General features: G+C 44.4%; 1 protein-coding gene across 1 annotated transcript in view; it reads right to left on the reverse strand.

Annotated features, from left to right (window-relative positions):
- LOC138246666 (carcinoembryonic antigen-related cell adhesion molecule 5-like) overlaps window positions 1-12,254 on the reverse strand; it is a 152,502-nt gene extending 140,248 nt beyond the window's left edge. The window contains exon 1 of the mRNA XM_069201412.1: window positions 11,942-12,254. Within this exon, the coding sequence (XP_069057513.1) occupies window positions 11,942-12,011 (70 nt within the window). The 5' untranslated portion in view covers window positions 12,012-12,254. The remainder of the gene's footprint in view (window positions 1-11,941) is intronic.
- Between the last annotated feature and the right edge of the window lie 3,574 nt (window positions 12,255-15,828).

Raw genomic sequence — 15,828 nt, forward strand, 5'->3', positions numbered from 1 at the left:
CACATAGCCCAGTTATGTAGTGAAACAAACAAAACCTTTTTATTTCTAAACTATGAAAAATATAGAATAGTGCTGTATGCCACAGTCTTGAATTGTCAATTGTCATTTAAGACACATTAAATGCATGTGCCTTATTCAGAGTACAGTTTGGTGGCTCACACCCTCCTCCTACTGCGGCCACCATGGCTCATTCCTGGTGGGTCCCATGATCCCTGCCATGCACTGCTACTCCGCAGCACATGGGAATCGCTGGCAGACACACTGCTTATGGTCGACCCCTCCTCACTGTCCTGCGGTGTATCCCCTGTGCCTCTTGTAGCCTGCCTGCTCTCCATTAGGTCTACCGCATGGCTGATGCGGCCAAGTCCCCGTGCCACATCCCCTGTGAAATGCCCAAGTTCAACCTGGAGGCTGACTGTACGCCTTGACAGGCATGTGGTATTAGTGGCAAGGCACCCAATGGATGCTGCCAGTCTGTCAAAGCGGGCGGCAGTGTTGCGCTCCCTGCGCCTTGCCTGTGCCCTGTCTGCCACAAGTTCAGTGACCAAATGTTCAATGGCCTGTGTCAAGTTCCCTAGATGTTGGTTCATGTGTTGGAACTGACTGTCCACATTTGCCATCCCATGGGTCATTGTGGTCTGCAGTCTATTCAGGTTTCTGTTTATTGCCCTTAATTGTCTGTTTTGCAGGCGCTGACCCTGAATCAGTGATGCCTCCGTCCCGCAAACTCTACTTCTGCCACATCATCCCGAGGCACAGACTGCACTCTGCGCCGGCGTCTGCGTACTGCTCCAGCTGCTGACTCTCTGCGCCTCTCTGTGGGGCTGAGCCCTGGTGCTATTCCTGCTGCCTCCATGTCCTGCGTTGGATCTTCCATGGACCCTGGTGGTGTTCTGCTGGGCCCTGCTGTGTCACTGGCAGGCTCCTGCTGTGGGTATGGCCCATGTTCCTCTCCCTGCCTTCGTTCGCTGCTGGGGGTGTCTTGTGGGAGACCTGTGGGACATGGGGGATACACTGTCATTCTCGCACATCTGTTTTATGCCTCATAATAAACATTTGCCTATATTTGGACTACTGTACTACATTGCCCATAATGCACTATTCTAGAGGTTGCTAGACTGGAATGGAGCTAGTCTGGTGGTGCCTGCTGCTGTGTACTGGGATAGTGTGTATACTGCATTTGGGGGTGTCAAAGCATATCTCATGGTACTCACTTTTTGATGTCCCAGGCGCTGAAGTGTCCAATTCTCCCATGCCCAGTATGGCCTCTGGCTCCAGTGTCTGCTCCACCATGCTTTCCAGGGCTGTGGGTGGTGGTACAGTGGATGGGCCTCCTCCGGTGCCCCTCATCTCCCTCATGCGCTCCGCAACCCTCTCCTTGGTCCTGGAGCGCAGGTCATACCACCTTTTGCGGATTTCCTCTAGGGTGCGGTGGCTTACCCCAATGGCATTGATTTTCTCTTGTATTTGTTGCCATAATCTTTTCTTCTGAGTGTCAGGGACACTCATTGCTGCCTTTCTTAAGAGTTTGTCATGGTGCAGGCAGCATTCTTCTGTAAGGACCTCCAACTCCTTGTCTGAAAATTTAATTTTTCTCCTTCTGCCAGCACTGCCTGTCTCCTCCATGGTTGCTTCAGCTCCTCACCCCTGGGTGTGGCTCAGCAGTTTGGGATGGGTGTGGTCCTCCCTCCTTCTAGGTCTATTTGGTGACTTCCTGGTTCTGATGTCATCACCAAGAGCCAGGAAGTGAGTTTCCCAACTGTTGTGGTGCAACTGCAGTCAATTTGCGAGTCAGCCGCAATTTGTGACACCCTTCTCACAAATTGCGATCTCGCTTTTAGCGAGGTCGCAAATTGCGACCTCGCTAAAAGTGGAAGTCGCAAAATGCAGTGCGACACCTCTGCGACTTGCAATTTGGTATCGCGAGTCTTACTTGCATTTGGTTTTGTGAGTCGGAAATAGCGATTCGCATGGAATCGCTATTTCCGATTCGCAAAATTTTACCTACCTACATCTGGCCCCTATTTTTTTTAAAATTCATATTTTGACTTGTGTATGTTGGATTTTTGTCATTTTGGTCTTGTTTGATTTAGATAAATATTACCTATTTTTCTAAACTGGTGTGGTATCTATTGTGTAGTGTTTTCACTGCATTACTGTGTGTGTTGGTACAAATACTTTACACATTGCTTCTGGGTTAAGCCTTTCTGCTCGTGCCAAGCCACCAAGGAGGTATGTGGTGGTTAACCAGGTGTGTTTCTCCTTTATCCTGACTAGAGTGAGGGTCCTTGCTTGGACAGGAGGCAACCTGACTGCCAACCAGTGACCCCATTTCTAACATCCTTTCATATTATATATTAGTTATTTTAGCATTATAGGCATTATATGGAATGGAAAAATCAGGTCTTAAAAATGTGAATTTTGGATGAAAATTCCAAATTCCAAGCATACAATCTACAAAATACAGTCTGACATCAAAAATGTAAGGCTGGTTACACTGTATTCTGTATTGTTGACCAAAGACAGGGGAAACTTGTTTCTGAAATGTTGAAATTCTGCAATTCATTGTCAATTTGATCACATTCTCTCATCCTCGACTGATAAAAGAAAATTCAGGCCCTGACCTAGTTATGGTTTGCATTGTATACCTACATATGGCTGATGTCAAGTAGATGACTTTCTGTTATTCTTCGAACTGTTAGAAAAGCGTTTTGTCTTCCTTTTATGGGAACTTTATCTCACATCGATGACCGCTGACATTAACCAGTGACATATCTCTAACCAGGTCAAACTGGTGGAAACAAACTCTATGACCAACTTCAGTCAGGATTTGAGATGCACACTGATGGTGCTAATCACTCATCAGACTGAGGACCTCCATTGGACAGCCTCCTCCTGAAGCAACTGAAAAGAGCCTTCCTTATTCAGAACCAAGCCACATGATTCTCTGCTCTCAGGAGACTACATCAGGTGCCTATAAGCAAGAAAAGTCTTTACATGGTGGTATATGGTTTACAAAAAGTCTATTGGGATGGAGATCATCTTGTTCAAGAGGGCAGTATAAGATTGGAGACTGGCAAGAGCACAGGAGAGACAGGCAGATAGGAAATTTCTCGGACAGCCAGAATCAATCACTCAAACAATCAGGATTTATAAAGTGCAGCTAATCACCCAATAGGGTAACCAGGCGCTTGCAGGTCCCAGAGGCTTATTCCAGCAGCCAGGTCTTGAGGGCCCTTCCGAATTCGAGAAGAGAGGTGATGGTCCAGAGGTATGTGTGGAGACTGTTCCAGGTTTTTTCTGCAACGTGAGAGAAGGAGTGTACTCCACTTCTGCTTCAGTAGATGTGGGGAGTATGGGCAAGTGAAAGAGCAGCAGAGCGTAGTCTTCTCAACGGTTGGTGGAAGTTCAGGCTGTGGTTTATGTACGCCGGTCCTTGGTTGTGTAGAGCTTTGTGTGCGTGGGTCAGCATCTTGAATTGGCATCTCTTCTGTACAGGGAGCCAGTGGAATTGCTTGAGGTGGGGTGTGGGCTCATCGCGGAAGGCCGATAACGAGTTTGGCTGCGCCATTCTGTATGATCTGAAGTGTCTGTAGGGAGGTGCCTCGCAATTCCTACATAGAGGGCGCTGCCATAGTCCATAGGTGATGAGGGCCTGTGTCCCTGTGTGTCTCATGTGTAGAGGTAGCCACTTGAATATCTTATATAGCATAGGCAAAGTGAGGAAGCAGAGGGAGGAGACAGCGTTGATCTGTGATTTCATGGAGAGCTTGTGGTCAGAGCACCCGTGGAAGTTCCTGCCTCAGGTTCAGAAGCCACAAGCGCTTAGGTGAGACACCATCACTATTCTCATCTATAGAGGTCGACTAGATCTTTGGACTTGGCGAAGTGTGTAGTATTCATAATCGGTCAATCAAAAATCTATAACATAAACCATAATCAATTCTAGACACCATGAATTATTCCACACTAAAACAAACTCCAAAATAAATAAATTACAATCCCCAAATCAATGTCACGTACATGGCGGGCAAAACTAAATTATAAACATAGATGAAAACCATAACTTGGCTGAAACGTCTGAAAATATTTAACGTACTAAACATCAAGACTGTTAAACACCCCAAAAGAATAACATAAATTAGCAACATAACACTATGCACATTATAATCAAATTTCACAACAGATGATGTTGACATCAGTAAATCACCAAAATGCACTTTTCATAATCAATTTCAGATTTAGGACTGAGCCATACCTATCTCTAACACAAATTTATACTTGCATGTGTGGGAATGGGCTAACACATGCGGGCAAAACAAAAATATAAAGAGACAAAAATAATTTAGAAAAATTATCTAACTAGGATACTCTGCTATAAAAATACACTGGTGTAGTTATCTAAGCTAAAGGAAACAAGAACCAGATTTAGTTATGCTTCTCCTCATAGGACAGCTAACAGCAATGATTCCCCAGCAGAGCGGTCACCTTCTTCCAGCATCAGTTGACAGCATCATCAGGACAGCACAGACCACAGGCGGCAGATAGGGCAAATCAGCAATTCAGAATTAGTTGGGCATATTAGTACTGAACAGCATAAACAAATGGGGCAATTAAGAATATGATCAGGTTCATCAGAAGAACTTGGATTTGATAATGCATACATCTGTCTTTGCGATAATTGTCAATTCTCTTCATCATCTGATAATATCTGTTTCTCATATTTTCCATTTCCATTTCTTCCTTCCTCTGTTTATTTTTTGCTCTTTGCATTTTCCAAAAAATGGTTAGCCTTGTAAAATCTAAGTGCACAAATTATGCACACTATCACAGTCAAAGGTTTCAGGACCATTTTCACAAATCCATTTCCCAAGTTTCCAAACCAAAATCCTACTTTTGAGAATCCTTCACTTTTTGTCTCCCAAACAGTTGTCTGCTTCAGGTCAGTTAAGCCACTTTTCAGACTCGTCAAATTAGATAAGTATCTCCTTATCTCCCTGTGCAGCAGTGCTGTGACTTTAAAACTAGGCAGACTCCGCCTTCCCTTGCTAAAAGGATGTCTAACATGAGGCAATTCTGTAGAATCATCGACCTTGAAGCAACCATTTCTATGTTCATTAGAGCATTGCATCTGAAAAATCAGATGACATGTTATCTACAATCATTGGTAACTTCCTTATTTTTATGTCATTCAAGATCACACCCACTGATGGAATAAAAACTCCAAAAATATCTCCTGTAATCTCTGATCTACTTGCTCCTCTTTTAAATCTCGTTTCAGGTCTCTCAATGTCTGCCGGATTGCCAATGTTGTCCACTTGGTAGATTTTTGTAAAAAGCACCCCTAAGTAGCATGTAACTTTCCAGTCTTTTGCCAATCTGTAATAAGCACCCTTACCACAGATGTAATAAACACCAGGTACAGTGAGGTCTTGTCCATTTAACATAAAATCCCATACACCTTTAAACAAAAACACGTCTGCATTCACCCGTTCCTACAAATTTATTGACAGTTTTCGATAGCTTCCCTACATGTGGCCAATCTAAAGCTAAACGTCCTTGTTCATCAGGTGTATTGTGATCTGATTTCTTTCTGGAAACTAATCCCTTGTCTATCCTTTCTTTCATTGCTTTTCTTCTGTTGTCAGCTCGATTAATGGACTCCTTCTCTACCTGTGTGAAAAGACATGTTAAATTATTCCAGTGTTCATAAGCTATGCCAAAAGTCAATGTAGGCTCAAAGAATCCTCCTACTATGTCTATGATCCTAGCCTTTTCATTGCTGCTCAAATGCTGATTAATGGGAACAAAAGAGAAAACTTAATTATAGTTAGAATAAAAATACTGAATGTGTGAGAAAGTAGCCTCTTTCTAGCCTTGTTACCCCCACTTTTGGCCTGTTTGTGAGTGTATGTCAGGGTGTTTTCACTGTCTCACTGGGATCCTGCCAGCCAGGGCCCAGTGCTCATAGCGAAAACCCTATGTTTTCAGTATGTTTGTTATGTGTCACTGGGACCCTGCTAGTCAGGACCCCAGTGCTCATAAGTTTGTGGCCTATATGTATGTGTTCCCTGTGTGGTGCCTAACTGTCTCACTGAGGCTCTGCTAACCAGAACCTCAGTGGTTATGCTCTCTCATTTCTTTCCAAATTGTCACTAACAGGCTAGTGACCAATTTTACCAATTTACATTGGTTTACTGGAACACCCTTATAATTCCCTAGTATATGGTACTGAGGTACCCAGGGTATTGGGGTTCCAGGAGATCCCTAAGGGCTGCAGCATTTCTTTTGCCACCCATAGGGAGCTCTGACAATTCTTACACAGGCCTGCCACTGCAGCCTGAGTGAAATAACGTCCCATTAGTCTCCCATTTCCTCTCACCTTCACGAGGTGTTGCTTAGGTCTTGGTTCTGTGCTCTGGCTCCTTTGCAGTGATATGTGTGTATATTGTTCAATTTAAGTCATGTGTGGTCACACTCATACTTAAAAACAAACGAGTCCTCTCAGGGACAGAGGAACACATTTAACCTACATATCCCAGTGTAGCTTTATACAACATTTATCAGTTCACACAGAACCTCAAAAATCATACTTTGCTTTTCATTGATACCGATATCCAAGGTATTGGACTGACCTTGTACATCATTCAGAAGGATTCTGGGCATGAGTATCTGCATATTATCAGATCAAGTATCATAATTTATCTACTTTAGGATCTCTTCAGTGTGACCATTGAGGCTAGCATATGTGTTTGATCATGCTGTCTAGTTCACTGAGCTACATTTATGTGGATGATTGAAAAAGCGTTATTGGCTCACATGCCTCACAGGCTCCATTTTTAACAGGTAGACGTGTATTTGTTTAGTAAGGGCTTTCACTGTGTACCAGTCATGGAACTGAAGCTTATTGTCACATCGTGACGTACAATTGGTAAAGAAGACATTCCTCATAATGCTATTGCAGTGCATGTACTTGATGTTGATGCACATACAAAGAGAGCAGGTGATAGTGAATTTTACTCCCTCTCTTTGAGATGCTAAGAAGCGTGTTTTGCAAATACACATCCACCACATTACAAGTAGATTGGTTCCACAAAGCTTCAAATCATTCAATATGTCAACGACATTATCATAATTGACCATAGAAAAATCGGCTTACAGCGGGCATTAAACACGCTAAACACATGTAATACAGCCATCAGCTTCAAGTAAACCAAGAAAAAACAAAAGTCCTCATATTTGGAAGATATAAAAATAAAAAGATCATAACCTGGCAAGTTGGAAATCAGACCATCGACACAGCCAGGAAATATAACTACCTCACCATGTGGTTCAGCAAAAATACCCTGGCAGGATACTGAAAAGCTCAATCCTATACAAATCTGCCAAAATCACATACAGGATTGCCCAACTGAACAACCAGCTAAGAAGTGAATTGGCAGCCCCATAACTGAGGGTAACAAGGCTACTCTACTTCCGGCCCCGCAGTGTGGCAACTTGGCAAATCCTGGATCTCTAGAAGCCACCATAGAACAAGCACACTGTAGGGCGTATAAAGTTTTTTTACAACAACCAAAATACATCCGACAATCCAGGAGAAGATTAGGGTTTGGCCTTGTGTCACAGAAGCTAGATTTCCAAGCATCCATCTTGAAGCACTACATAAGGATCAGGAAGGCAAACACTCAGTCATTAAAACACCGTTTGAGATTTATTTTTGAAACTCCCGGTAATCCCTGGTATACAAACATAAACAGTGAGCTGAAGTTTTTTGAAATGGAGAGACTCAATTCATATGGCAGAAACTGTTCAATTTAATACTTGGAAAATAACAATTAACAGAAGAGCAAAGAAAATTGCTAGGGAACAAGATTTATTGAATGCCAAATCCCCATTAGCAGTGCCAGTTTTAAATGACTCCTACCTGGTCGGGCCCCACAACCATATCCTTTAGAGAAAATAAACATGGAAATTGGACAGCAGATCTTTTCCATGCGCACATTAGCCTTGCCAATTAATGACTTCAATCCTTCTTGGCCCTCACATAAAGATAAAAGAGCCTGTAGGCTTTGCTCTTACCAACATGAAACTTGGTTACACCTTCTTTGCTGCTGCCCATCTTTAGTTTCCCAGCAGAGACAGCTAATTAAACCAGAAGGTTTGGCCTTGGGGGGGCACACTTGTGTGGAGGCATCTAACATCTGCTTCTCACACTAGGCGTTCTGGAGCTTGGGTAGATATGCAAATATGTTACAGCAGTGAGAAGGATGTTCTTTCAAGCAGCGGGATGGCCAGCATGGAGGGTTGTTAGAAGGTTAAGAACTGCCTGAGTCATCTGTGTTATAGATTTGCAGTTGCATGTTTTACTTCCACAAGAACTTTTAAGTCCTTCCAAATAGATGGACGGCAGTAGCTAGCTCAGAAAGTGGATTAGCATGGAGGGTTATTAGAAGGTTAAGAACTGTCTGCAAAATCTGAGTTATAGATAGATTCGCAGTTATATGTTTTATTTGCACAAGCACTTTTAGTACCTTTAGCATTGAGGGATGATAGTAGATAACTCAGAAGGTAGAGCAGCTCAACTCAACAAGTTGTAGTAAGGATGAGGACAGAGTAGGTAATCGCATAAATGGCATATCATGTGTTCATGTATAAAGCATTACAGAGCCTTCAGTACTTGGGTCAGCTGGGAAAATAGAGGTTCTACCGACATAATGGTACTTGTTGTGTCACTATTTTAACTTAAGAAAATGTGTTATTGATGATTTTATTGTAATGGTTTTAATTAACTTAACAATAAAGCTGGCAATGAAATGCAGTAGAAGTAGTCCTTTCTGCAACAAACATACAAAACTCTGGTTTATAGGAGTGAATTTATTTTCAAATGTGGTTTGGTCAGAATGAGCATTTTTACAGTGTTTGGGGAAACAACACCAACACTGATTGAGAGTAAAGGATGTCCAGACAGAGTCCATTTGGGAGACATGTCATGTGACATGTACAGGTGAGGAGGATTTCAGTGAGGAGGATCAAATTGCCATTACAGAAGCTATGAGTGCTAAAAAGTCCAAAAGTGGTTAAAATGAATACATGCACGAAGAGTATAGTACTGAATAACAAAAGAGGTAGGATGATATCAAACACAGGATCACTAAGAAACTGGCCTGGATATACTGAGAAATGACATTGTGCAGCGAAAAACTAGTTATGTCCACATCTTCATCCTCTGATGGGTGTTGTACCTTCCTTCCCTCAATATGATGGTGTTTGTGTGGGAGGCATCTGAGGCACAAAGAGATCATGGGCTGAAGATGTGGCTCTCCTGCCCCTACGGACATTCATCAGTGCCAGTAAGGCAGTCTGGAAATTCCTTACAAGGGTCTGATGGCTTGTCAGAAAAGCAACAATGCTGTTAATGAGGTTACCCATTGTTGTTATATAGGAGTCCAACTTCCGCTCCATGGATTCCATGGTGTTACGGATGGCCCCCAGCTGGGTGGCAGCTTCACTGGTGTCAGAAGTAGAGGGCTGATGTTGCTCCCTCTGCAATATGACTCAATGATTTGCGCTTTGCATCTACCACGTTGTGTAGTGCATGCATGGCACAATCCTCTTATAAATATAAATGTATTGTGTCAGATAATCTACCTTATTTCATACTTATATATTTTATTTATAAATGTGACTATTTATATGTAATTGTAAAAGTGTAAATATTTATTTTTGTATACATGACAAGATTAATGCCATATACTTTTTTTTAAAGTTCTTTGGTATTTAGTCGTAGTATTTGAGGCATTTGCGTTGTTTGTTGATTGTGAGTCCTTGTTGTGAGAAGTGTACCTAGGGGAGCTGAATACATTTTGGGTTTATGGAACCCTGTCCCCTTGCTGTGACGGTTATCTCTTATATACTTGACACCACTCAGCCAAATACAGGTCAGTGCACAGATAGTTGTTACACTTTGATTAACAACTCTGCACATGGTGTGCCCCACTTGACCACAGATCCCTGCTCTGTATCTCAATCTATATTACTCAAATTACTTCCAGCGCACACACGATTGTAATATGTGCTGAGCTGTGTGTCAAAAACCTAAAGCTTGTTATGATGATCACAAAACAATCCCTGCAAAATTCAGCACACATGGAAAGAAGAAAAAATTAGGGTATGCCTCACTTGGAAGGTGTACCATTTTGAGGAATTCCCAGATCCACCAATAATGGTAAATCTGGGAATGTGCCAAAATCCATGGATGGATGGGTGGGAGCACCCATGAAACACCCATGTAATTCCTTCCCTATGCACAGTAACACAGCGACTTGCACTATCTTGCATTACTATAGATTTACTGATAGATTTGCGTACTTTATTAAATCTCCCCGAAGGCCTTGCGTTGGCTTGTTAAATCTGACCTTTTTTGTCTGAATTTATGGTGCGTATTCAGACAGAATCAAATCCCTCCATTGATGCAAGTTCTTAAATGCTAGGCCAGTATATTGTTATTATCCCTTGTGACTGCTGTGCAGTACATTTCAAACTTGGATTGCTCCTCATAATTTATACTTATCATAGCGTGACTGTCTCTCCCTAACCATCCTTCAAAAGGTTGATAGATCTTCTTAGCAGATCCATGGCAAGTGCTAAACCAACAGTCGTGTCTGGTCTAATAGCAAACAGGAACTCACATGCAACAATGCTGGACTCCATATGTGCAAAGAACAAAAGCAAAACTACGAGTCCCAGACGGCAATGTGCTGCTGGTTAAAAGTCGTGGATACAGCTGGCACACATGTGAAAGGGCAACTTGGCATCTCTGTAGCCAAATGTCAAGACCTTCTCTCATAGGTGAACACACTCGGGGGAAGTTCTTTCAGCAGAAGATGGAATGTGATATCTGAAGCCCTGTAGAGAAACAATATACTGACCTGGCATACCAGACTAGGAAATATTACATAAGGCAATGAAAACTACGAGGTGTCACATGTCATCCACACTAGTAGGCGACATATTTTAAGAAGGTTTGGTGTGGGGAAGCACAATCTGTGGACATAACACGCACCACAATGGTTCTCTTTTCTAATAAGGATCTATTTGTACCCGAACGAACACATTTTAGAAAAATTAGGACAACGAAAGGATGAGGAAAAAACATAACGTTCAAACGTGCACCGCGCACTTTTCATGTCGCAACAGTCACTGTTGTATATTAAAGCGCTTCGACGCCTCGTCAGGGGTAGAAAGCGCTATATAAATACTATTACAATACAATACAATACAATATTAGGGTTCAATGTATGAAGTGCGTGTAACAAAAGCCTCCCTGTGACATAAGCAGTTTCCTACTGAGGTAATTGATTGATTCAAAACTACCACTTCAGAAAACTCCAGCTTTCTCTAGAAGGTACATTAATCACCAGAAGTCTTAATATTTTCATATTTGTCTGACAATTGCTGGACTCACAGGGAACTCTGCAGCAGGTGCTTTTAAGGACACCAGTCGCACCGCCATAAAGCTGGCTGTGTACAAAATAGATTTATGGCTCATTCAGCCCTAACCTAGACATCATTTCTGGTTCATTGGCACGGAACATGTCTGTGTCCAGTTTTGATGCAGTTTCACTAGGACACGACTGAACCTTAGACAACACTACTTTCTGCTGTTCGATACTTATGGGTAACAGACATCACGCTTAATTAGTATAACATTGTCTTTCTGAAAGACAGCATTTCGTTTATTTAACACCTAAACACTTAAAAGCGTAATTTCAAATCGAACTGCACGGCTCGGAAGCGACTGCAATTTCTCTTGGCTTTTTATTTCTTTGTTACTATTGAATTAATCTATGTTATGTTCAAATGTAATTGAAATCTCGGTTCACCTTCGCCCCCTAGTGTCCGTCCTTATTTTGAGTGAGTATGCTCCCAGGTTCTCTCTTACCTGCCAGAGTGAGGGTCTTCAGCGCGTGACTCCACGGGAGGGAACCTCGGGGTCCGCAGGAGAGCCCCATTATGTGAGACAGAGTCACAGCTCCGCCGAGGCCGCCCTGTGTGCTCTTGTGGCGATGGCGCCGCCTTTGACACACCCAGATCCTTGCTGTGAGAACGGGGTATCCACGGGCTCGGTGACCTGTGCTGTAAAGGGCCAGACCCCGGCCTTGTGGCCCGTCGGGGGTACGCCGTCCTGGTACGGTGCCCCCCAGTGCCCTGGACCTGCTCCCAGCGCCGCCTCCGCCTCTCTGAGCCTCCCTCCCTCTCCGCCTCCTTCACGACTGGCTCTCTGCTCCCTCCCTCCCACCCCCGAGCAGCTAGCAGGAAGAGGGACTTCCACGCACATTACACTGACATAAAAACATATTAATAACCAGGCAGAAATCATGGCTCAAAAATATACATTTGAGCATTGATAATAAAACCCAGCAAAACAGCAGCGGCTTGTCCCAGTGTGGGTTTTATTATAGAAATAAAAAACAAAGTTTAGTTTCTCTTAAGTGGAAAATGAATCCCATAGACCCATCTCCTGCTCATCTGAGCAGCCTGGACCACCAACACTCCCGAGACACCCCTTACCAGCTGTTGGCACCCTTGGTGAACGGCAACATTGTACTGCAGTAACCAGACCCGTGAAGAATGTGCACTGTCAGGTATGTTTGTAGTGCAGCATATTAGAAATATGAACCCGTGTGTGCAACTCCGATGTGCACGATTTACAAAACTATTGCGAATACTAACTCTACGGCTTAATTTGTGCTTATTGTTTCCGGTGCTGAGCACCGGCACTTATTTTTGAGGGCCGGCGCTTACTCTATTTTTCTGCCTCAAACATTTACTGCGAGCAAAAGACACATATGGGAAAGACGGAGGAAAAGTGAAACGAAAGAGCGTCACAAAGGGAGAAAGCAGAAAGCTCCAGGAGTGACCTGAAGGGGCAGGAAGTGGCTGTAAATGGATTAAAGACGCCCGAGATGGCTTCAGAAGTACGTTGCTTCGGTATTCCGTGCTGGCACATTTAAATGCAGCAGCCGCGTGTTTAAGAGGAGGGCTTTGGGCACCGGCACCTTTTTATTTACAAGTTAAGCACTAACACAAAATCCCGTTTCTAATTCACCTTCCTACGAGTTTCCCTGTAAGAGTCCTTACCCACGGTAAATGGAACCACCACAAACCACCCCACCTGTTCCAACCTGTGGCACTAGCGGGTGGGACATCAGCAGCCACACACTTGAGGGGCATTGGATACGTTTGCACAGTGGTTAACTTGTAACACAGTAAATCCCGCTATACAAGACAATGTGCTGAACGAAAAAACTCAAAAGAAAATCACAACATCCTGACAATAGCTAAGAGTCTACTGGAGTACAGTATTCAGAAAAGTTTGGGACATGAATGTAGGGCCCGATGGACATTGCAACTAAGACCTCCGCACCCCACACCGTTTCAATCCACCAAAGGACAGAAGTCTTCAAAACAGTGGGGGGACTAACCAGCTAGGCAGTATGCAAGTGACAACATGGCACATGACATCACAGAGTGGGACATCACACATGGCATCACAGGAAGTGGCATCACAACCCATGACCTCACAGGAAGTGGCATCAGATCCTAGCACCTCACACATATGTTGGCAGCTCCATCATGAGTACATTTAAGGGTATTATGACATTTCATAAATAAGATTTGAAGCCGGGTGTAGGAAAATACCATCTTGCCTGGCATGTTACCCCCATTTGTACTGTATGTATGTTTGTTTTTGCTTATGTGTCCCTGAGATCCTGCCAGCCAGGACCCCAGTGCTCATAAAGTATGCCCTGTATGTGTTCCCTGTGTGGTGCCTAACTGTATCACTGAGGCTCTGCTAACCAGAACCTCAGTGTTTATGCTCTCTCTGCATTTAAACCTGTCACTGCAGGCTAGTGACTAATTTTACCAATTCTCATTGGCACACTGGAACACCCTTATAATTCCCTAGTATATGGTACTGAGGTACCCAGGGTATTGGGGTTCCAGGAGATACCTATGGGCTGCAGCATTTCTTTTGCCACCCATAGGGAGCTCTGAAAATTCTTACACAGGCCTGCCACTGCAGCCTGAGTGAAATAACGTCCACGTTATTTCACAGCCATTTTACACTGCACTTAAGTAACTTATAAGTCACCTATATGTCTACCCCTCACTTGGTGAAGGTTAGGTGCGAAGTTACTTAGTGTGTGGGCACCCTGGCACTAGCCCAGGTGCCCCCACATTGTTCAGGGCAAATTCCCCAGACTTTGTGAGTGCGGGGACAATATTACAAGCGTGCACTATATATAGGTCAATACCAATATGTAGCATCACCATGGTAACTCCGAACATGGCCATGTAACATGTCTAGGATCATGGAATTGTCACCCCAATACCATTCTGGTATTGGGGGGACAATTGCATGCATCCCCGGGTCTCCAGCACAGAGCCTGGGTACTGCCAAACGAACTTTCCGGGGTCTCTACTGCAGCTACTGCTGCTGCCAACCCCTCAGACAGGTTTCTGCCCCCTGGGGCCTGGGCAGCCTGGTCCCAGGAAGGCAGAACAAAGAATTTCCTCTGAGAGAGGGTGTTACACCCTCTCCCTTTGGAAATAGGTGTGAAGGGCTGGGGAGGAGTAGCTTCCCCCAGACTCTGGAAATGCTTTGATGGGCACAGATGGTGCCCATCTCTCCATAAGCCAATCTACACCAGTTCAGGGATCCCCTAGCCCTGCTCTGGCACGAAACTGGACAAAGGAAAGGGGAGTGACCACTCCCCTGTCCAGCACCTCCCAGGGGAGGTGCCCAGCGCTCCTCCAGTGTTTCCCAGACCTCTGCCATCTTGGATGCAGAGGTGCGAGGGCACAATGGACAGCTCTGAGTGGCGAGTGCCAGCAGGTGACGTCAGAGACCCCTCCTGATAGGTGCTTACCTTTCTCTGTAGCCAATCCTCCTTTGAGGGCTATTTAGGGTCTCTCCTCTGGGCTATTCCTCAGGTAACGAATGCAAGAGCTCACCAGAGTTCCTCTGCACTTCCCTCTTCGACTTCTGCCAAGGATCGACCGCTGACTGCTCCAGGACGCCTGCATAACCGCAACAAAGTAGCAAGAAGACTACCAGCAACATTGTAGCGCCTCATCCTGCTGGCTTTCTCGACTGTTTACTGGTGGTGCATGCTCTGAGGGCTGTCTGCCTGCACTGGAAGGCAAGAAGAAATCTCCCGTCGGTCGACGGAATCTTCCCCCTGCCAAAGCAGGCACCAAACTTCTGCATCACCGATCCTCTGGGTCCCCTCTCATCCTGACGAGCATGGTCTCTGGAACACAGAAGCTGGGTCCAAGTGTCTCCCACAGTCCAGTGGCCCTTCTGTCCAAATTTGGTGGAGGTAAGTCCTTGCCTCCCCACGCCAGACAGTAATCCTGTTTACTGCGTGAACTGCAGCTGCTCGGGCTTCTGTGCACTTTTGCAAGACTTCCTTTGTGCATAGCCTAGCCCAGGACACTTGCGTGACTCTTGGACTTGGTCCCAATCCTTTACAGGTCCTCAGGTCCAGGAATCCATCTTCAGTGTTTTGCAGTCAGTTGTTGTCCTTGCAGAGTCCCCTATCTCGACTTTACTATCTTTCTGGGGTAGTAGAGTAACTTTAGTCCTACTTTTCGGGGTCTTGGGGTGGGGTATCTTGGATACCTTTAGTGTTTTCTTACACTCCCAGTGACCCTCTACACACTACACTAGGCCTGGGGTCCATTCGTGGTTCGCATTCCACTTTTGGAGTATTTGGTTTGTGTTGCCCCTATGCCTATTGTCTCCTATTGCATTCTATTGTG

The sequence above is a fragment of the Pleurodeles waltl genome, chromosome 7 (assembly GCF_031143425.1).
Source record: "Pleurodeles waltl isolate 20211129_DDA chromosome 7, aPleWal1.hap1.20221129, whole genome shotgun sequence".
Taxonomy (NCBI): domain Eukaryota; kingdom Metazoa; phylum Chordata; class Amphibia; order Caudata; family Salamandridae; genus Pleurodeles; species Pleurodeles waltl.